Genomic DNA, 23797 nt, shown 5'->3' with positions numbered 1-23797 from the left:
TCTGTTTTCATTACCTTAGAATGAACCATTTATATCTACATAGGGAGCGGGTCCTCGTATACGGAGTCCACCATGTTTCTACAGTAGCCCAGAACGGACAAACCAAACACTGACTCTAGACAGGGCCATTTGCATTTTCACCTCAGCCACTGTAGACGAGCAGCAAGGGCTAGAGGCCCGCCCCAAACAGCATTAGAGGCACACTGATTTATAATGTGAATCACTGTGTGATGAATCAGTGTTTTACTAGTTAAAATCACCTGGTCTGTTTGTTATAGAAAGGACAAAACCTCTGCGGATAATTTGGATTCCAGTAATAAACCTCCTGCACAATGTGCACTGAGGGAATTCTAACTGGGAGAAGTTTCAACTGGTTGTAATTTGCAATCCTCACCACTAGATGCCACTAAATCCCCCCATATATTACACACTGTTCCTTTAAAATATCCAAGTTGTGGTCCAAGTTGTGTCTATTCATACTTTAATTAATATACAGGCCTCAAATAATCAAATTTAATCTTGAGACTGAATTTGACCTAAAGATCTTTTACCAGTCCAATTAAGAGGCTGAATAACAGTTAATGCATGCTCATGAAATCAATTAATCACACAGATTTAAAGCTGCCGGAAGTCAGAATTTCCAGTCATCTGTGATTAAATTAGTACTGTAACCAATCATTACATTTATTATTGATTAATCTGGTGATTATTTCATCATGAAATGTTTATTCCTATAGTCTATAAAATGTCAGAAAATAGTAAAAATGGTCAGCCATAACTTCCCATTGACATTCTCAAATGACCTATCAGACCACAAGTTTAAACACAAAGATATTCAATTTACTGTTATAGAACCGAAAGAAAGACTACAAATATTCAGGAAGCTAGAGCCACAGGTTTGGGGATTTTTGTGTAAAAAATTACTTGAAAACAATTAATCAATTATCAAATTGTTGCCAATTCATTTTCTGTTAATCGACTGAGTGATTAATTGATGAATCATGTCAGCTCTGGGTCACGTTAAGTATCTAAAGCTGTTTGATAACATTTTAAATTTTACCATCCCTCTATCTCACCTTTAGAAAAGACCACAGTCTTTCAGGTTGTTCTTAATAATGACGTCAGTGACGGCGTCAAAGACAAACTGCACGTTCTTGGTGTCAGTAGCACACGTGAAGTGGGTGTAGATCTCCTTTGTGTCCTTTTTCTTGTTCAGGTCCTCAAACTTGGTCTGAATGTAACTGGCGGCTTCGTCAAACTTGTTGGCTCCTGGGAAGTGACAGTTTGAAGAGATGAGGAAGTGATTTGTTATTAAGATGACGGATTAAGGGTGTTATGTAGCGATTTGTTAGTAAGCCGGCAGTGTGGTGACTGCAGGCACAGCAACCTGTCTGTGTTTGTACGGAAGATGTTAAACTATTTAAGCACTGTGTACCTGTGTATTCTGGGAAGCAGATGGTAAGGGGGCTGCGAGTAATCTTCTCCTCGAAGAGATCCTTCTTGTTGAGGAAGAGGATGATGGAGGTCTCAGTGAACCACTTGTTGTTGCAGATGGAGTCAAACAGCTTCATGCTCTCGTGCATTCGATTCTGAAGAAAAGCAAAGTCGGTCACGGCTTAAAGGGTAACTTTGGTATTATTTCAACCTGAACCCTCCTTCCCATGTTTGTCTAAAGCCCCGTTTCCACCTAACACTTTCAGTATGCTACCTTTGGAACCAAAAGTAACTCTTCAGACATGGTACCTAGACCCTAACGTTTCAACCGCACTAAGTACTCTTTCAAGTGGGCGGGGTTGTTGTCACTCACTGCTCCGTCCAGCACTCACTGTATTTCCTCTTTTATCAGTCTGAATGTTGTTAATCATCCACAGAACAAGGCTGCATGCCATCATTTTCAAAACAAAATAGAACAGGCTGCAGTGAGAGTCTCTCTCCATGGGATATTTAAAAATTAGGGGGTTTGTGCATTTAGTCCTTCTGAGGCAAGCTCAGGGGTTTATTGTTGCCGTAGTCTACAGGAACGACGCTGCGTGGCGCATTTTTTTTTTTCTCCGAATGAGGATTGGGATATATGCAGTTCACATAATCCAGTAGAAATTATTATATATTTATAAAAGCTTGAAGATCCACTCATTGCTAAAAGTGTATGTCATCCAAGAGAGAGAATAAAAACTAAGGTAGTGGTCAAAATTGTCACCTTGAAATTTAAGGTGTGCTGATGGATTCGCGTCGTCAACTCATGCACTGAGCAACATAGCAAGCCACAATTCAGCCCTGAGCAGAGTGACCGTCCGCTATTGACCAATCAACCAATCAACACTGCAGTGTTCACAGCTCCACCTTTTAGTACCAGGTCTGTGTGCTAGGTACCCCAACAGAGGGGTGCCAAAAATGAGGACGGTACAAAACAGTTCCATTGGTACCATCCACAACTTTTCATGATGGTGGAAACAGGGCTTTAGTGTCTGACAACATTATGGAAAGGATCCCTACAGAGGTCAACCACTATCGCCAAACCCACCAGACTTAATTTTAATAAACAGTAATTGTATCATCGTAAAAAATGCACTTTATTCAAAATCGACAAAACTCACAAAAGCTGTTTTAGTTCGTCTTTCCACTGTGCCAACAATTTGAAATTAACACTTAATTCACCCAGTGAGATGTGAAAATATGCTGGCTGCATAAACGCTAAAATTACTGGGGGTTTTTTTTGTTTCTGGTTGATTTAAAAGGGTCTTTCTTTACAGGGATCCTTTCCATAATGCTGTCGGACACTTAGAATAATAATCTGAGCCTGTCAGTGGCAAGAATAAGCCCTTTTAGTGGACATACATTGACTGTGCACAATATGCCCTGAGTGGTTACGTTGCAGCCTGTTTTACAGCTGTCAGCTGCAGCGGTCCTACTCAGTACTTCAAAAATTGTTGTTCCTATTAGTCATTAGACATAAAAACGTTGGAAAATAGGATCCACGTTGAGAAATGCCCTTTAAGGCCTCTGCTGAAGCACAGCAACACATCAGAGCTGCCACCAGGGGACAATGTTGTTTAATATGTTAAATGTGAGGCATAGCAGTGCAGAGGAGGCTCTTCAGAGCATCTTCAGGCTGTCTCTCCTGAGCACTTGCTTTAAATTCATAGGCAGTTCAAGAAATTGGGTCGAATGGTTCAAATCACTTGAAAAATTAGCTTTTATTACATAAGTACACTCCACTGGTACAACTGTAAATGGATCGTTAAAGTTCACTGAGCCGATTTTACCACCTGGAGCTCATATTATTAGGCTATAATAAAAGGAGGGATGGATGATTTAAATGCTTTGTAATGCCCTACACTCTAAACTAACTCATATTGAAAATTAGTCAAAGAGCAGATGTATAAAGGTAGTACAGTTATATTATCCATAAAGATAAAGACACAGACACACACCAGAGGGTGTTTTTTTCCCCTTACCATCTCCTCATCCTCAGCCAGCACCAGGTCATAAGCGCTCAGCGCAACACAAAAAATAATGGCTGTGACTCCTTCAAAACAGTGAATCCATTTCTTTCTCTCCGAGCGCTGGCCGCCCACGTCAAACATTCTGCAGAGGGGGATGAAGCAAAGGAGACACATCATGTGCACAGGCTAAAGGAGGTCGCAATGAAAGACAGTAAGGTGAAGCTGATAGAGAACAGGGTGCTGAAGAGGACAGTTCAGGAAGGATATCGGTGAAGAGGGCAGGAAATAGAAAGTTAGAGTGACATTCCATCCCTGGATGAACATTAAGCTTTCATGAGGCTGCTTTGAGAAAGAAAGTGGTGAGGAGGTGGAGAGATGTCTGTCGGGTAGGCTATCTGATAAAAGACTGCAGGCATCAGTGCAGGGCTTTGAGAGGCAGGCAGGCCTTTGTAGTCGGAGAAAAGCACCAGCTAATGGGGAAGCTGAGCACTGTGATCCAAGATGCTTAGGCTACGTTCAGACTGCAGACAAATCAGTTTCTCAAATTAGGTTTTTAAGACCGGCTGTCCACACTGATATTCGCAAGTGATCAGATCAGATTTGTGTGTCCAGGCAGCAACAACCTATCTGCGTGGGTTGCTGTGGTGACGATATGGTGGTAGTGATTCGGCTTGCAAACAGTAAAGCATGTGAAATGGAGGCTAACAACAACAATGACTGTTTACAACAGAAAAATGGATGAATAATCACAGTAGTGAGTAGAAGACGTAGAAGGAGTGGGCGTCGAACTTATCATTATGGATTTATTTTTCAAAGTCTCCATTTAGATCTAAAATTAGATCCACTTATATCTACTGATGAATTTGAGGGCATCATAAAGAATGTGGTGACAGAGACATGTGCTTGTTTTTCTTGAGAGGCCGCTGTGTTTAAATAGTTGTTATTTTACAGTGGATAGTTGTATTACATATATTGTATTTGTTGCATTTTAATGTGTTTTGATTGGCTGCTACCTCGGCCAGGTCTCTTGTAAAAGAGATTTTCAATCTCAATGGGACTTCCTGGTTAAACAAAGGCAAAGTAAGGATTACAAAGCTTCTGAAAAGGATATGATCACACTCGTCTGAACGGCACAACAGGTAACGCAGACTCGCACTTGCAGCTCAGCTGGAAAACTCTGCTTCAATGACACAAAAGACACGTAAAGATCTGATTTGAGCAACACAGTCTCCGGACTGAGACGCATCAGTAGAAGTACATTGCAGACTTGCATTTCAGACCACCTCCAAATGTGGTTTAGATCTGCATTCACGTGTTTTTTTGTGTTTGAGCAAAACCCTAAAGCCCAGTTCAGACCAAAGATTCGCAAAAAGACGAGACGAGTTGAAACATGCAACTACTTGCAATGTGCCGTTCTGCAACGTTCTAAAAACCTGCCGGTTCACATCAATGCAACTAGATGAGATGGTGTATCATCTCTATGCAACAACACTCTGTACTTCCATTTTGATTTCCAGCTTTTCAGGCTAATTTTGTGGCTGAATATAATTTGTAGCTTCTTAGAATATGAATGAGGATAGTGATGATAATGATAGATACTGGCTACAGCTGCATTTGTAGTAGCGATGCAACGGCGAAAAACATAAACAAAACAAGCATCAGATGGACTCTATTCATAATCAATACACAACAATAGTGTAAGTAAGCAGCACCAATTAGTTAGTCAGTAAGAGGATGGATATAGCGAGCTTGACGGGGACAGAGCACCTGCCGCAGCAAGCGAACACGCCGTCTGCGCTCATTATGACTTGACCAGTGGACTTCACTACAAGCCGATTGGCTGCAGAAACAGGCGACGTGTTTTACGCTCTAAAACCAGCCGCTGGCGATTTGACCAGTGCAGCTGCAGGTGACACATCAGCTGGCTTGAGTCGAGCTCATTGCAGCCAGCTCACACCACTGCAACATTTCTCTGCAACGTTCTAAAACGGTTTCGTCTCGTCGCGAATCTTCGGTCTGAACTGGGCCTAAAGACGGCTGAAGCAATGACAGTCCACCACATCCAGGACAGCTGCCATATTGTAATGATACAGAAGGTAAATATGAGGTGTTGAGGTTAGAAGACTCACGAGACGCACCATTTCAACAAATCTAAATTACGCCACTGTCAAAAGACGACACTTCTCTGTATCTAAGTATTTCCTGTCTGTACTTATAATGGCAAACAGGACAGAATTATAAAAACGTGACTTTCTTCTTATTGATTGCCTCCATGTTTTATTCAGGCCAAATATTGAGGCTGTGACAGAGGGTAAATATCAGAGAGTTTATCAGGAAACAGGTCACACCAGAGCCATGTGGCTGCAGATGTCTTTCGCTGCTTCACAAAGTGACGGGTATTTTATACACTGCTCGATACCTAAAAAAGAGAAGCGGAGATATGTGCACATTTTATAAATTCACCTATACAGAATACCCGACTTTGATCTGCTAATATATTCCCTGTTAGAAGATTTTAAAGCGCTTACTGTACCTCTCTCACATCCTTTATCAAGAGGTATACCTATACATCCATTAATATCCCACACATGAGTGCTCAGGCTGGGTCGGAGCATATTTTATGTAAGACCTACAGTTCCATGGAAGACACACTTGAATGTTAGCACTACATAAAGCTCCGGTTGTACTGAACAAGCACACGATGGGCGGAATCTAATTTATGTACTCAGCTCAGAGTGAAATCATGATAATTAAGCTTTTAATTGCTGCTATAATTTGGCTTCTGAGTAGCCGTATTGCACATTTCAAGCCAGCAGGGTCAGTCGCTCCTTGATGCTATTTATGTTGAGACCATAATAAAGTCTAGCAGTTTGTTTAGAAAAGGTGTGGAGGAGGCTGGTACAGTGATGTCACTGCTTACACTGACTGGGCTCCAATAAAAAGAAACATATGATGTGCAGCCTGCATATACTTTAACATCTGAGGTGCGTTTTTGTCTCACTGCTCTCCCAAAATAGCCCCAAGGACAGTTATATTTCATTCAATACTGTTCATGTTTCTTGTGCTCTTGTGTGGCTCGTAAGACAAACTGACAACTGGTAGATTTTATGTATCACCAAATAACACTGCATCAGAGATGAGTGAATACAAGGTGGTCATATTACCACTCAGGTTACTTAATGTCAAAATACACCCTCTCACTGTGGGTGAGTTGCTAAGAGTTCCCTGGACTCTCACATTGGTTGCAAATGGCTAAAGCGACTGTTGTGATAGAAGGCAGACAGGGCGAGAGCGGAGATGGCGGCGTTTTTCTCATATATTTATTTATTCATTTTCCGTTTTCAAAGTATCTGAAGTCCATAAACATTGATATAAGGTCAGTGCTATATGGCCTTACTTGAAGTGCAGTTCCTTGAAAGTGAAGTGAGTCTCCACAATGCCAGTGGTCTTGACTCGAGTCCGCAGCACATCCTGCTGGGTGGGGATGTAATCTGCTTTAGCTATCCTCTCCAGGTCGTTCAGGTAACTGAAAGAGAGAGAAAGAAAGAGATTTCAACCTGCAGAGAAGAGGCACAAACAGGCTGTACACACACACACACACGTACACACACACACACACACACACACACACGTCTGATGCATTAACATCAGACTAAACAGTTTGCATTTCACTGAACTGCCTTGAACTGTAATGAACTTGAGCCATTTAGTGAACATTCTGTAGAGTGAGTCATATTCTGCTGCATTCAATAACACACAGTAAAACTTTACTTGATAGCTTTCATTAGCCTGTTTAAGTGCCTTTTAAGGGATTATGCAAAGGCCTTGGAATAATTAAGTTATGACCGAATGCATTACGCAGTTAGACTCCAATACATCAACTGCAATCGTTCCAGAGCTGCGGCTCCAAACGGTGATTAGAGTAAATCAGGTTTACTTAAAACTGAAATAAACAATTTTGTTTTGACTAATTGGGGATGATAGATAGTATAGTATAATCATATTTTAGGTTGATATGGCAAACTTTAAAAGGAGGAAAGGAGCTGCAGATTCAGATGATGATTCTAAGGGGACTCCTGTTACATTGCCACATTGTTTTCATATTATCATTTGATACATTGTTATAATAAAAATGTCCACTAACCACTTTGACCATGACCACGGCTGCATGCTTTGACTTCTACACACACCGAGCTAGCATTGCTAACTATCGCACAGGAACAGAAGGCAATTCTGTCTATAAGGGACCTTCCTAGATACCAATACCAATTGTTTCTCCTACTTTTTACTACTACTCACCCTGCCTCTGATTGGCTAGTATTCGTTACCTTTGTTCGTTGAGTTGGTGAGGTTAAGCCACGATCAGTGAGATTGGCTATGGTTAGGGTTAGAAAATCCAGGTAAGCCAATCTGAGGCAGAGTAGGGTGGGTCACGTCTTTGCCACAGTAGAAGAAATGTATCGCAGCAGGGCCAACTGGTTAAAGGCCATGGTGAGAGTGTGTTTTTGGAGCAATGGGCATTTGTTTTCAGGATAACAGGCTGTTGGACAAATGGGCTTTTGTTCCAATGGGACATTTTGCAGATTACTTACACGACATGCTCTGATTGCTGACACACATATCCAATGCACCCTTTGTTATTAGGCAGTCTATTAAAACTATTAGTGCCCTGCCCACTGTTATTTGCTAGCTGCTACTGCTCATTGCTTTTCACTGTTAAGATCACAGGCCAGCAGACCAGTTATGGCACTTCAGGATGGCTATTGAAATGTGCACTTATAACTGGAAGCAAAATTTTGTCCTGTCCTGTTGATGGCAGCTTTGGACCATGGCCTCTTCCAAAGGTTTTTTTTGTCTGAGATGCTGTTAACCACAACGTCACTTCACAATACTTGCTACTTGTGCTTGCTAACATCAGTCTGAGTCACTGTCACTCTTCCCACCTGCACTGCTGGCTGACTTGTGAATGTATTTCACCTGAGAAATTTACCAGAGAGGATTTTTCTTTAATGCTTTTGCACTGTTGATTTACATAGTGATGATATACTTGTGTTTGAGTATCATGAGTGTATATGCTGAATTGGTTTTACAGCATACTTCTCCCTTGGTTGTTACTGTTGTTGAAGGGGTTTCATAACGGCTCACTGCAGACAGATATTGCACACTGGCTCTGGGGATGTAGGCATCACTGTCGACTCGCATGCAGCGTATTCGCCTTATTATTTCCGTGTGGGCCAGTAGTGGCCTCGGTTCCAACTCACCGTGGCTTGTGTCACACACACAAGCTACTGTACGCAATCATCCACACATCCACACTGCATTACTATTCACAGAATCATAATACAGTACATTTAAATTGCTGATATTGTTTACACTTCTGCCACACTCTCAGCTGCACTCCTTGCCAACCAACTGCTACCTCTCAACGCTACATAACATTTCTTAAAAAACTACTGGGCTGCTCGATTTAAACCATATATTTTCATGGATTTAATGGTGGAGTTAAATATTGTTTACTGCATAGCTGATGTCCTAGACTGCTGCTGCTGCTGCTGCTGCATATCTGGTGGTTTTGCTCGGTTTCGATTTCTCCATCTCAGTCCACTATATATCACATCTCCTGCAGTAGATATAACACCTGGTGTAAGGCTCCGTATCTAATACAGTTTTACTGTGGGGGAAAGTTTTATTGTCACTCTCCAATCTTCAGTCTGTGCTTTGCTTGGTGTATGCTTGTGGGGAGTGAGATGGGGTCAGAGCGTGGCTGCTGAATATCAACTCTGCACATACTCTGTATCCACATAAATCCCCATGTGAAATGGCTGACTGAAATGTCTGTCAGACCACTGAGGGATTACCACTAGACCCAGTAGTACTATGTGCTCTCCTTAGTGGGAGGATCTCTATGGCAACATGCATATTCTTTACTGATCTGCTCCAATTTGTTGAATATGACAGATTATATTAGTGCAATTAATACATACTGGTGCAGTGCCCATTCAAACACATGCCTTTTCCAATGAGCCGATTGCTTGGCCTGTGGTACTGCTGCTTGCAGCATTCTCGAGAGCTGCTCATACAAACAGCTTCACTCTCAACACTGCACTTCCTTAAGCCCTGAGCCATATACACCTTGGCCCAAAACAGCTTTAAATTTATTATGATGTTTATATATGAAAAAAATATTGAATTATGTTGCTATTCTCATTGTACTCGAAATAATGTACAAAAGGCCCACAAAGCACAAAGCAAGAAATGCAACTCATCAATATACTAATGTGTAGCCTACTTCTACTTCTGCTTCAGAGAAGAAAAAAAAAATACTACATTTAGAGACATGTTACTGGTTACAATGCAGATTAAAATATTAAATATTACTCACTAAACCTAACAAAACACTATCCTGCATTATATTAGAATTGAAATCTCCACCTTGAACAGATGCGAAGCAAATGTAAGTAAACTGTGCTGATAATTCCTCTCAATTCAATTCAACAAGCTTTATTGGCATGACATTTCTAATGTGTTGCTAAAGCACAATTACAATTTAAGACAGTGAAAATCAAAAACAATTAACAACAATGTGTTATTACAAATGCTGAGACATACATTTTAAGGAGAAAAATGTATTAAGTGAAGGAGTAAATAACAAGGCAGACTGTGATCTGTGATGAGATGAACTATATGTTGTTGTGTCTGTTGTCTCTTAGGCTGTGACATGCATTGACATATCTCTCTGCATCTATGGGACTGACACTATTTTCTCCCAGCAGATGTTGCATTTTAGTCTGGTCAGAGAATGAATCAAAATCTTAGAGTGTACACTCAATTTAAGCAGAAATTTGAATTAAGGACTTTTACTCTGGCTTTCATTTCTATGCTGATGACACTGTCTTTTATTGCTTTAGACCCACCCCTGCTAAGGCTTTTGAAAATCTTCAGTATGCATTTGATAGAGTACAAGAACAGCTTTGTCAGCTGCAACCTGTCCTGTGTTGTATATAAATGCCTCTGCTCACTGTCCTCACATGCTGGATAGCGTGTATAATGGGGCTCAGAGATTCACTACAAACTGTAGATCTCTTACTAACCATTGTGTTTTATGCCAAAAGTAAATTGGCCCTCTTTATGTACATGCTGCCTTAGTCACTGGTATGGTTTTATTTACAAAGCTACTGTTGCTTAAATTTGTATCTACTTATCTTCTCTCTTCTCTTTCAGGCTGTCAGTGTGCAACTGTTTTCTTCGATCATTTTATGTTACTCAAATCTATGTGCTTTTATGTAAATTTTATTTGTTGTTGAAACTCTGTGTTGCTGCTTTTCTTGGCCACGTCTCCCTTGTAAAAGAGATTTTTGATCTCAGTGGGACAAACCTGGTTAAAGAAAGGCTAAACAAAAATATAAAAATACTAAGCGATATTAATAGTTTAGCTATTACTGTCTACTTACCTTAAGAGAAAACATTGTAGCCTACTAACATATTTACCCGATAGAGACCTGTTACTGTTGATGTTCCAGTTATTAATTTCCAAAAAGGTGTATTATTGTTTTGACATAACCACTGGGGTTATGAAGTAGAGCATGGGTTTAATTAGTAGAGGTATTTTGCCAGCAGTAACATTGTAAGTGTCATAAATTAGTTTGGCAATGCACCCAAGTCACAGCTACTCGCAGTCAAAAACAGAGGTGAAATACACTTAGTGAGACACACTCGGCTCAGCCTGAAAGCCCCGCTTCCACTGCTGCACAGAGTCCCAGAGCGCTGTTCACTTGTTTATTCAAAGCTTATTAATATTGGATGTGTCGCATGTCCAACTTTGACATTGCACATCCTTGGGTCCCCAGCAATACACCCGCCAGATCAGATGAGTGGTTCTCGAGATATGCGAAGGACAGACAGACCGTCAGAGATTCCTCGCTTTATCGTCCGATATATATTCCCTACTGTGATTTTTGTTTGAATACAAAATTCCACGGTGATCAACACAGCTTCAAATCAGTGTTAACAGTGAGATAATGGGGCCTTAGCTACTTGCAATATGTAGCAATTAAAAAGTGCTGAAAGGAGCATTTCACAGGGTGGATTCAACTCAGAGATACACAACATCCACACAAAGGAAAAAGGCAGTAGGTCGTCTCCCTCTCTCAGTCCATCAAGCTGGTTGCATTTGTTTCATTTTCGCTTTCTTTCAGTGCTCCATTCACAACTCTCACTCTCCCTCTGTCCCCTTTTGCCTTTTCTCTGTTTTCTGACAGACTGTTGGTCAGTAGGGGAGTGTGGAAGCATCTTCACCATGCTTGACACAACCTGCTCCACTTACACAAGCATTGCATCATCATCTAAGGCCAGCTGGGAGCTTTAGTGGCCCAGCCAACCTTCGCTTCACAGGCATAGAGAGATATATATCCAGCATTACACTTGTACAGATTTCATTATTCATGTGTGTCACATCCACAGAATAATTATTAATGAGCCAACAAATCTTGCAGACTTATTTAAGTGAATAAAAACATTGTTCTGTCTCATCATAGCAGCCGTATAAATACATATTCTGTTTATATTCTACTTTTATACAGCACTGCCACAAAATTAATCAAATTCCTACAAAAACAGAGTTGTCACTTGGGACTTTTATTATCACAGCTATCAATTCTCATAGCTACTCAGAAGCTAATGCAATGTTTTCATCCCTCAAGACAAACTACTCAGTACTCTGCTTATTCGGTTACAATATTAAAGCATCAAACCAGAGAGTCAGAAATAAGCACTAAATGGAAGTTATTGGACTATCTTTCCAGTCTCTGTGGCTCCCCAGAGAAGTTAAAGACAGGTTTGTTCGCTGCGGCGCATGTGAGAGAGGCTGAAAGGACTGCACCATTAGATCCATCACAGCACCAAGAGAACAGCATCCCTAATGGCAGGAATATTAAACTGGCTTTTATATGACAACATAAGATTAATCAGCAAAACCATGAACCAAATACAAACACGTAGCCCTTCTCACTGTCACTATCTTGAGTCTGTTATCCTATTAAAATAATGTTTCAACGCAGTGTTTCAGCTGCAAAACTATTTTCGCATATGAATAACAAGCAGGTATACAGGATGAAAAACGGAGCACATTTGGCTGGTAGCTGTGAGGTTCCCCACTTGGCCACATTTACATTTATAGTGGTGAAACACAGAGTTCGGTGTGTGCAGGAGCACACTGCATAATGTTAAAAGTAGAAGAAGATGTAGGGACAACATTGGTAATGACAGCCTGAATGTTTACCAGCCGCAACTACTTTGCGATGAATGATTGTGTAATTGAGATCAAAATGAAGGCAGAGTTGAACATGGGTGTGGTCCAAGCAAGGGGCCTGAAGTAGTGGGACAGGAAGTAGGGAAGGGGCCATAGACCCCCCTCTTTATGCCCTTGTCCTTAAGGTGCAGATTGCTGTATCATGGTGGTCTCTAGCAAAACGTGAGTATGAAAAACCATAGATGTAAGCAAGCCAGCACACAGTTGGAGGGTAACACTGATGAATTGGAGTTATTCTAGAAAAATATAGATGTATTTGACTCCTAAGTGGCATGACAGCATCAACTTTGCAGATAAATTTACACTCACTATGCTGCGGAGTCGTTGAGCTGGTACTCTCGCGACCGTGCAAAGCAACTTTGTATGCCGCTGTCGGCCCACAGTCGCCTGATCACGTTGGACAGGTCATCGGGAAAGATGCCCTGTTCTTCAGCAGCTGCAGACAGGGCGAAGAGCTGCTGGGCATCGTCCTGCAGGGGGCGATAAGGACACAGGACAGGACAGTTACAATGAGAGCATCTCTACCACAACACACATGAAAACTCTTAGATCGTCTATATCCACTGCATAGATCTGTTTATGGATTGAAACGACAATAATGCATCATCAGCATATATACACGTCTATCTTAATGCAACACTCACATGCCTACATGTTTACTGCAAGGGTTTATAAACTTTGGAAGACATCCACTTTATTTGTCTAACAAAGACCAACGAAGCCTCATATTAGCTTTGGCTCTACTTTAAAAAGCACTTTTGCAGCATCTCTTATATTGAAATTCCTGTCACATGACATCTTTATGCAGTCACTGTGGACAGGGGGAACAACTACCGCAACCAATAACTCTCCTATGTAGTTATGGGCTAGTGAGTATTATTTTAAGACAGACTTAAAAAAAATGTGAACCTATCCTTTAAGCATGGGTTTTTAGCATTTAGCATTTAAGCATGTTATATTTGTGGAGAAAATGTGTCCAGCAAAAGACCAATGCTTTGTCTGTGAAAGGTGTTTTGGTTTTGAATCAACTAAACTTTACAGCACTTCACAGAAAGCCCGATGCTGACTAGTGTTTTGGAGGTGTAACTGCAGCAGACAAACCACCGCGCAACTATAAATGCTGACAACAGCGTAGGCCACTTGCATAGGCTACAGCGTAGGCTCTGCATAGAGCTGATGCACAAGTATAAATTCTACTTTAGGGGCCCCATGAGCCCCTGGGCCTAGGCCCAGTAAACCCTAACATCCTTGCCTTAAATACACAATAAGGTATGCTTGTGTACCTATGGCGATATGGGCACTATTATTAATACATCATGGAAGCTAAAAGGGGTCTACATTAAAGTAAATCTGTTTGACCGTGTGAAAAAGGACAACAAAAATACAACAAAACAAATAATGTTTAGTGATGGAGGGCCGTGTCTCTGAAATAATCCAAAGGAAGCAAAGGTTACAATAGTAGCAATACAATGTGATGACGATATCACTGGTGCCAGCCAGTATGGGCTGTGCACATGTAAGATATGTTGGTGTGACTCAAGGTAACAGCATGCAGAGCTGCTATGACAGAGTGTGGTTTGATTTCCTGCTGTTTGCCACCATGCTCTCAATTCTCTCAATTTTTCCATCTTCCTGTTGGAATGAAATAAACAGTCCTCTCCAAGCTTTATTCACAATGAATGACTGAATACAAAAAAACGGTGATTAATCACTGGCCAGTATCTGGCTGCAGGATAGGCTGTTTCTCTGTGTACGACGATTATGAATATGTATGTAGTTGTCACTGAAATAAAGGAATGATTCACAATGAATACATTTCCCAGTGTTTACTGTGTGTATTTGTCACATTTGAGGAGAAATTAATCTCCGTCTCAACCTGCTTCCCTGTCAGGCTGCGAATACATCCACGCTCCCTTTGTGGGTAGCTGTGCTTTTATACTTTTTAATGGATTCTCTCCAGCCGATTGATGTTTACTTACCTTGTTATTCATGGGCATCAATCACCACTTCTTTCCATTACCTTCCAAGGAAGATAACAGTTCAGTTTACTGGGTTTTTGTGCCTGCATTACAATGTTTGAAAAAGACAAATATTCTTATTGTTGTTTTATAATTTTGTTTAATTCTAGGTGTATTTTGTTGCAGTGACTGCTGAGCTTACACACCACAAGTTCAGCTATTGGATCACAATTGATTTATACAGCATTTTATCTCTGGGAATGTGATACATTTGCTTGAACTCTTCCTTTTCCCTCAACAGAACTAAACGACAAACTGTGTATTATGTGCACATACTTTAGTTTCATTTACGCACATTTTTATCTGCATGTGTATGCGTGCGTGTGCACATGCACAATCTCTGTGTGTGTGTACTTCTACAGGGCTGCAGTGTGCAAGTATGGGCAGGCTAGCACACTAATTGCCATGTGTGGGAGTCTGTAAGTGTCGTCACGTACATACAGCCATTTGACAGATCTGTCAGAGGGAAAAAAAGAGTCTATCTATCCCGCTCTAATGACCACAGCGGAGTCCTCAATCCTTTTATTACAGCTTCACTTACAACACACATGCACTGGCTTCACAGCCAAATCACACTGACACACACTCCTCCACTGAAGTGAGTTCAGCCACTGTTCGACCTCACTGACAGCTTGTTCTTAGGCTGATAAGTGTTCACAGGGTGCAGCCGACTGCATTTCAGCCTGACGCTGTGGCTTGCTGTTGAAAGTGGTGTGTGTCATCATGTGTCTGTGTGCAGGGTGTGTCTGTCTCTCTGTATGTGTTAAATGAATGAGTTTATGTCCATATGAGCTGCAACTAATTATTATTTTCATTACTGATTGGTCAAATTGTTTTGATTATGCATTTAATTTATAAAATGTCAAAAATAATCACAAATGCTCACCAAAGGATTAACCCAAAGTCAGCTTTTCAGCTAACTCAGGCAGATTTATATTTGTTTTAATGTGGATTGATGTACACTGTCCCTTCTAAGAATAACAAATTAACTTATATAAAGTAAAAGAAATTATGAAAATCTGTGTGTCAGAGAAACTTAAATCAATAAATGTGAAAATGGACTGCACCTGTATAGCACTTTTCTAGTCTTCCGACCACTCAAAGCACTTTTACACTACATATCACATTCACCCATTCACACAGTCACACACTGGCTGAGGCAACAAGATGCCACCTGCTATTCAGTTTTAAACACACTCACACACTGATGGAACAGCCAGCGGGAGCAATTTGGGCTTCAGTATCTTGCCCAAGGATACTTCGACATGCAGACTGGAGGAGCCGGGGATCGAACTGCCAATCTTCTGATTAGTGGATGACCTGCTCTACCTCTGAGCTTGAGCCTGATGCAAACTGACTGGCTGCTAAAAGCCCAACCCCATTAGTTACTTGTTGCTATGCCTGTCAATCATTTAATTCTCATGAAGCAACACAGTTTACAATGTTTCAGAATTTTTGAAACACTGTGTCCTTGATTTCAGAAATAGGTAGATAATAGGTATAGGTAACAGGTATAGGTAGGTAAAGCAGGCAGATGTTATCAGCTATAGCTCACTCATTAAGCTAATGTTCACTCCATCAGTTAGTTGAAAACACTCTTTAGTTTTCGCTAATTTATCTCCCATACTTGCTGCTGTTCACTCCTTGCATGCATGCCCAGTCACCATTTCTAGCTGTCATTATCCCAGGCTGTCATCTGAGTCATCGGATTTAAAACATGTTTTTTTTTCTGCCTTGGTTCTTTCATGCTGTAGCCGTGAGCAACCTCCATCTCCCCCATTACTGCCTAATTCCTTCTCGGATTCATCAGCCTCATCCACCATCAGCCTCAGAGTCATCAGCCACCACCACCTCCACCAGTAACTCAATGGGGGATTTATCTGCTGCTGCTCAGATGTCCCTCAATCACAAAAAATGTGATCGGTGTCCAAGCGCCAAAGTCTTCTGTTAAATCTTAATCAGCTCAAACCATCTGTTAATCTGTTTAAACTTTGTCTTTACTTAATTCATCTGACTCTCTTGATTGAAATGCAGTTGGTTGATGATTCACTTCTGAGGGCCCTGACAAACCACGCCGACAGTTGGCTGTTGGTCACTGTCGGGTCTTCTGTGAGCATCTGTGGCCCTGGTTTTTGCGGTGTGTCCAAAACTGTTGGCAGAAGTCAGCCCTTGTCACCTGTTTTTCGGCCAAATCAGCATGTTGAATCGGCAGTGGAGCTGAGGGAGCCTGTTTGTGAGTTAAATCCCTCTGATTAGTTGTTCAGCTCCATGAATAAGAAGAGAAATGGAAGTGAGAAGAGCAAACAAATGACTGAAGTCAAGAGGGCGTGACATCGAAATATTGTTATATTAGTAAGAAAAATATTTTAGACATTGAGCTCTTTAGCTGAAATGGTTTTTGTTTGTGTTGCTGTTCGCTGGAGCATGGTAAATATCCTCTGTCCTTTTAAAATTGGTTTGTGATAACTGGCTGGCTAGCATCCTAAATCTGTCCTATTGGACTTCTGGTTTCCCTTTTTGAATGACGAATACAAACTACCTTCGCCTGTTGGTCTGGAGAGTTGTTTCCTCTCACACAGGCACAGAACGTACATACTAGTTGTCTGTTGCCTGCAACAGGCAATGTGAGGTGATGCAACAGTTGGCCTTCATTGCCACTAGTTCTTTAATGTCAGTTTGGTGCCTCGGCCTTCAGCCTTGGAAATAACACTTGGTTACCGACAGTAAGAGTTAATCAGAGATGCTAACATTTGCGTCTTACATTGTAGCAAATAAAAGCACTGTTTAATACATTCAATGCACCTTTAAAAGGCTGAAAAAGATACCACCCTCCACAGTCTCACTTATTGAAATCCAAATGAACACTGCTTCAAGTGGAGAAATCCAAACCTTGACAGACTTGATGAGACTAGTTAGAGTTGCTAAGCTATTATTAAACAATGACTGTTCAAGGCAGAGGTTTAGCAAAAGGTCGCTGGGAGGTCTGGGATGTTGGTCCAGACAAAAATGAGAAACAGACATGCAAAATAGACATAAAATGATGAATTGCAGTTGTTTAAAAAACAGAAACCAGACGATTCTTGGCCACCTGTAAGGTCTTCCTTTCACAGGTTGTAGCCTTCAAAACAAGGAATTCATTTGTGTCACCGCTGGGGCTGCAGAAAGCACCTGGAAAACTAAATGTGCTTTTAAAATGTGTCTTGCCAGCACTTTAGGATAAATCCAATCCCCAAAACAGCCCTCAGTGCCGCTGTGGCTGCTGGTATTATGCACACTTGCAGCCTCTTCTCTCTCTGTCTATTACAACTTTAAGGAGAGAGTAGATCAAAGATGGAGGAGGTGAAGTCTGTATAAGACAAGGACCGTTTTCCCTGCAGGTTACAGAGATGGATCAGAGAGGCTCTACACTGTGTTCTAGTTTCTAGTACCAGCAGCGGTTTCTACAGCTGAAAAAGGGCTGAACAGGTGAATGCTGGAAATCACATGATGCAGCGTTTGGTTTTGGCCCAGCTTTATTGACTGAACAAGACTTGCCGAGAGGAGGCATGATTTGAGAAACAAACCTGTTTTCCCAGAGGCATCACAGCCTTGAAATAATCTCGGTTCACTGGGTTATACTGGAATACAGATACGTGAGGGAGTAGGATGTTTGTTTCAGAGATAATGGGCAGTGCATGCGGCTGGGTTTTACTTCCATTATTATTCTAAGCTGGAGAGAAAAGTGAAAGGGACACAGCGTGTTGTAGAAACAAAGGCAGACTCTTGTGATTTCAATTCTGGGCAAGCAACAGTCTTAAGGACTGCATCAGATATACAACTACAAGATGCTGCTGATAAAACAAGCTTTGCTTTGTTGTGGCCTGGGGGGAGATCCTGATCTGTCCACAGTTAGTAAGGCCAATTTAAGTCTGCATTTTCACACAGTGACAATTATTTTTCTGGCTGGTCAGCTTTCTGCTCTCACTCCGATAAAAGCACTGACTTTCAACAACTATCTCTGCATATTTGCGCCACATATGTGACTGGTCTTGTGCATGAGTTTTTCTTGCTTGTGGTTAACCTGTGCTTGTGCCATCAGATGTTAGATTTTTGGAGTACAAAAACAAGTAGCTATATGTGCAGAAATCCCATGCTGTAACAAATTTCTGAGGGCTGTTGTGCATCTTACCACTCTGCCAGGGTTGCTGTACTCTATCTTGAGACTGGCCATGGCTTTGACAATGGCCATCACAGACTGGATGGTATTACTATAAACCACTGCTCGATACTGCTTGCATTCATCTTCTGAGTAGCCATCTTCATGAATGATCCTGAGAATGAAAAATATGCAACATTTATTAGAGTGTACATCAAAGGATAGGTTCTCAGTTTATAAAGTCTGCCCTGCGTCTGATTCAAACACTCTGTAGAGCCGTGGGAGACACACGCAGAGCTGGGTAATAATTCTCTGTTGGTGCATCACCACGGGCAGCCTCATTAACATACATGTAGTTATTTGATCCATCACTGATTATTGTAAATGACTTCAAAAGGCAAATTAAAGTCTGTCAATTACTTCTTGTAAGCCTTTATTTTGGTAGTCCCCTTTTCCCTTTTCGATCTTACGGGACCTTTATTTTGACACCTTCTCCTTGCAGAAACAGGACACTGAAGTTTGAGTGCAAAGGAGGGAAAACCATGCTACTTTGCGCTGCATAATCAAGCTCTTGTTCTTGTATAATGTACTGTGATATTTGATATGTTTCATGATAATATACGGTGATATATCAATTTGCTTAAGAGTAAGAAAGAATTTGAATGTAGTGTTGCAGTAGCAGTTGTGCTAAAATTAGCTTCTGGATTAATTAAATATGTTATGGTGATATGGGCTGTCTAGCTTTACATGTGTGTACTGTATATGAAGGTAGTGTTGTAATTAATGCTCATATATATATTTAATATGGTAGTTATAGGATAATGGTTGTGATGTTTGCAGGTGGGTACAAGCTCATTTTATTCATTTGAGTGTGTTCTGTAGCTCTTACAGTGTTTTCCGAGGAAAAGGAGTTAAGGGTGGTGTTCAAATATGGATGATAGCATAACATAACTAAAGACTTTTGAAGACAGTGCACTTTATCACTGTGTGGCTGGGGTTCGCTACAATTATAGCAGCTTTAAAATAGAATTTATTATGGTGACAAGTGGGTAGTCGTCTTTGCCACATTCAAATTAAGGTGACACAGCAGTCACTAATAATTGATTATCAGTGAGTATGCTTCAGCAACATTCCTATAAATATCAATCATTAAAGGGACATTTCACTCTAAAAAAGAAAACAGATATTTTTCCTCTTACCTCTGGTGCTATTTATCAGTCTAGATTGTTTTGGTGTGAGTTACTGAGTGCTGGAGATGTGAGCCGTAAAGATGTCTGCCTTCTCTTGAATATAATGGAACTAGGTGGCACTCGGCTTGTGGTGCTCAAAGCGCCAAAACTCAAATTTAATGACCCGGTTACTCAAGGTAATCCACAGATCTTGTGGGGGAGAGTTAAGAAGTTATTTTCCATGGCCTTTCAAATGAATCTAGTGCTGGAAAATGATTTAAATCTTTTTATTTATTTAGGCTGTTAATCTTATTTATGCACATGGTATCAACAGAGAGGCAAAGGGAGGGAAGGAGTCTATGTTGTCGCTGCATTTTTTAAACAGATCTGTCGCCTGCATCCAGACGCTGTCTCCATGTCACAAAATAGGCTACAACTACCAGGAACAACAGCAACGCTCTATCATCCACCCCACACACAAAATAGCAGCACAGCTCTTAGCAGATATTTTTCATTCATCTCATGGACTGATTTAGCGTAGCACATTCAACATATAGACCAAAGTCAGACTGTGGACTAATTAACAGACAGATTAAACAGAAGATCAGCTCTTGCTTGAAAATATACTGATATACTGTACATAGTTATTATATTGCCCAGCCCTACTAGCAACACTGAGCTTGCTAACATTACAGCTTGCCCAAGAAGGAAGCTGTTAGCTTTTACATCTCACGCTGTCGCAAATATGAGTAACTCTCAAATCAAGGTCTGTGGATTATCTGGAGTTACTGAGTCACGATGTCTGGAAAGAGACACTGACGATGACTTTTTCAATGAGTTTTTCGGCACTTTGAGCACCACAAGCCGAGTGCCATCTATTTCCATTATATTCGAGAGAAGGCAGACATCTCTATGACCAATATCTCCAACATTCGGCAACTCACACCAAAACAAACGAGACTGATGAACAGTACAACAGGTAAGAGGAAAAATATGTATTTTTGATTCTGGGGTGAACTGTCCCTTTAAGTACAACATAAAAAACATATGCTATCATAAATGTATAAAAATATATGAACAGAGCAAACATTTGGATGTCAAAATATGGACCAGTTTGAAGCTGAGAAGCAGCTTTGTTTTGTCTGCTAGCTCTCCTACCAAGAAGCATATACTGTCCACTCTGCATCACAATCATCATGTCAGCATGGTGTGTAGGGTGATGCGTAGCAGTGCAGTCAACACCCAGAGAAACTGCCTCAACACTGCAGCATCCGGCTGATGCAGTATCCTGAGTTTATCTCCTGAAATATTACAACTCAGGACCTGCGAGTGAGAGAACTAAGTGTCTGAGCATCCTGTCATGACATGCAATCATCCGGACTCCATCAGGCTGCGGAGGGAAGTGCAGAGAGAGCACAACTGAAATGACCCCACAATAATCCTAAAGTAAAACTGCCAACTGCTTTTAAGTGTTGGTGGAAATGATAATGACCGGCAGTGATTTAGAAAACAAATAGTTTTACTCACTTTCACTTCTGTAATGATATGTTTGCGCAGGATGCATCAATGTGTAATGTTACATAATGGGCAAGTGTTTCTGTCTTGTAGGATCATTTATCTGTATGCCTGTACGTGTTAATAACCTGGCTTCAAAAAGCGACAGACTGTTCCTGCTCCGAGCTCATAAAAAATGGATTCACTGCCTGGCTAGCCCAGAGGAATGTGAATAATTAAGCCATTTGGGGTCCTGTGTGAGTGTGTGCATTCTGATTGGTGCGGAGGCATTACAATATATCCTGTATACCACATGAACCACAAAGGAGGAAGTCCAATTTATTTTACTTAACAGTGACATGGCACCGCATACTATTGAGCTGTAACGTCTGATTTAATATGGTTCGCTCCTGAGTGTGTGAGCTGAACGCAGAGGATGTATGGCAGCTTAACAGTGAGCAGAGAATCATCAGGTGTGAGCGCACATCAGGATTTAACATCTGGGACATTGTCAACAGAAACACAAGATGACAAATTAATTCTTCTTTGTGAAACAAATATTATGTGTGTCATGTAAACCTGTGGCCAGATTTGGTCAGGTTTGGCTAGTTTACAGCATATAATGGCTCACAAGCAAAGTTTCACAGTGGAAGCCCACTTTTAGTTGGAAATCCATTTTTGGGTTAAACATTAAAGACCAAATTTAAAAAAATAAAGTAAGATAAAGATTGCTTTTGTAACTTACTTCATCTGCTTTACGATGGTGCTCTTCCCAGACTCCCCAGCGCCTGTTGGAACATTAAAAGATCAGAGTTACAAAGAAACTTCAAAACCATGTTGCTGTTGTCTTTGTGAGTGGAATAAAGCTCAACTTTGGCTACAGCTGTTTCTGCTTTGAAAACACGAGCCACCCAGAGATGACCCGCTGCTAACATTACAATTTGTCCTCTGGGTTGTCTGGTTTATTTATGCTTCCATTTTTTGAGAACACGATGTACAGATATGAAGGAAAGGTTCCGCTACTCAGTTCAATGTTGATTTTTCACACTGATAGAAGAAGGGTGCAGGGAGGAGAGACGGTTTAATACTTCATGGTAATACTACTACTTTTCCCAATTCATGCAAGTACATGATGAAAGATAATTCAAAGGTGGCTTTGCTTTTTTAGTCTATTAAATAGTCCAGTGTGTAAGATTTAGGGGGATTTGGCATCTAGCGATGAGGGTAGCAGGTTGCTATTAGCTGAAACTTCTCCCGGTTGGAATTCCTTCAGTGTTCACTGCTCAAGAGGTTTTTACTGGGAGCTGAATCACCCGTCTCTTCTACGCAGACAGGCCACCAGCTCAGCACCTGCTAATCTGTGCTCACCTTATTTCTGATCCGGACCTACAGGAAGTTTTTACAGTGAGCCAAATCATCCACAGAGGTCTCTTCCTCTCCAAAACAAAGAGACCCGGTGATTTAAACCAGTACAACACTCACCAAAGCAGTTTCACTTTGCGACACTGCTCATTGCGGAGAGGTGGCTAACTACTGTGGCCGACGCGAAAACCCCAAAATGCGAATGGCCCTGTCTAGAGCCAGTGTTTGGATTGTCCGTCTGGGCTACTGTAGAAACATGGCGGTGCAACATGGTGATCTCGGTAGATGAGGACCTGCTCCGTTATGTAGATATAAATGGCTCATTCTAAGGTAACAGAAACACTACTCTTATTTTCAGGTTATGGCACACTTAAGAGAACATACTTATTATATTTTCCATTTCTGACAATTTATACCCCTAAATTTAATGTATATTTCTTTCTCTCTCTTTATAAAGTGAGTTCTGAAAATCAAAACTGAGGTAGAAATAAATCACTTAACAATTAACAGTCTACAGCTTTGTCAAAGCAGTGCAGCCGTTGGCTCGGATCGACTGTATCAGACGCGTCGGCTGCCAAACAGCAAACTTTTAAATGCACTTACATACCATAAGTGGAAGCTCAGTCATTATATAAAAGTCCCTGATCACAACTGTGGTACTACAGCACAATAAAGTGATGAGAAAAATGTTCATTGTATAGACTGATCACCAGTTGGTGGCATTAATGCTCAAATAAATGTAGCAATGCGTCAACAAAGGCAACGAAGAAGACTGACAGCTAGCAGAGGGATGTAATGTAAACCATGCGATTAAATTAAATTAGTATAAACTAATTTAAAAGTCAGCTTTATATAATTTATATAATAAA

General features: G+C 41.0%; 1 protein-coding gene across 1 annotated transcript in view; it reads right to left on the bottom strand.

Moving 5' to 3' along the window:
• Positions 1 to 23797, bottom strand: part of gnai2b (guanine nucleotide binding protein (G protein), alpha inhibiting activity polypeptide 2b) — a 72184-nt gene that overhangs the window by 981 nt on the left and 47406 nt on the right. Inside the window, exons 2-8 of the mRNA XM_050038900.1 lie at positions 22312 to 22354; positions 18937 to 19078; positions 13060 to 13220; positions 6841 to 6969; positions 3456 to 3585; positions 1436 to 1589; positions 1077 to 1269 (exon numbers count right to left, since the gene is read on the bottom strand). Coding sequence (XP_049894857.1) covers positions 1079 to 1269; positions 1436 to 1589; positions 3456 to 3585; positions 6841 to 6969; positions 13060 to 13220; positions 18937 to 19078; positions 22312 to 22354 — 950 coding nt within the window. The 3' untranslated portion in view covers positions 1077 to 1078. The remainder of the gene's footprint in view (positions 1 to 1076; positions 1270 to 1435; positions 1590 to 3455; positions 3586 to 6840; positions 6970 to 13059; positions 13221 to 18936; positions 19079 to 22311; positions 22355 to 23797) is intronic.

This window comes from Epinephelus moara, chromosome 24, assembly GCF_006386435.1.
Source record: "Epinephelus moara isolate mb chromosome 24, YSFRI_EMoa_1.0, whole genome shotgun sequence".
In the NCBI taxonomy this organism is placed as follows: Eukaryota; Metazoa; Chordata; class Actinopteri; order Perciformes; family Serranidae; genus Epinephelus; species Epinephelus moara.
The sequence above is the reverse complement of the archived record's forward strand: the minus strand, read 5'-3'. Positions and strand labels throughout refer to the sequence as shown.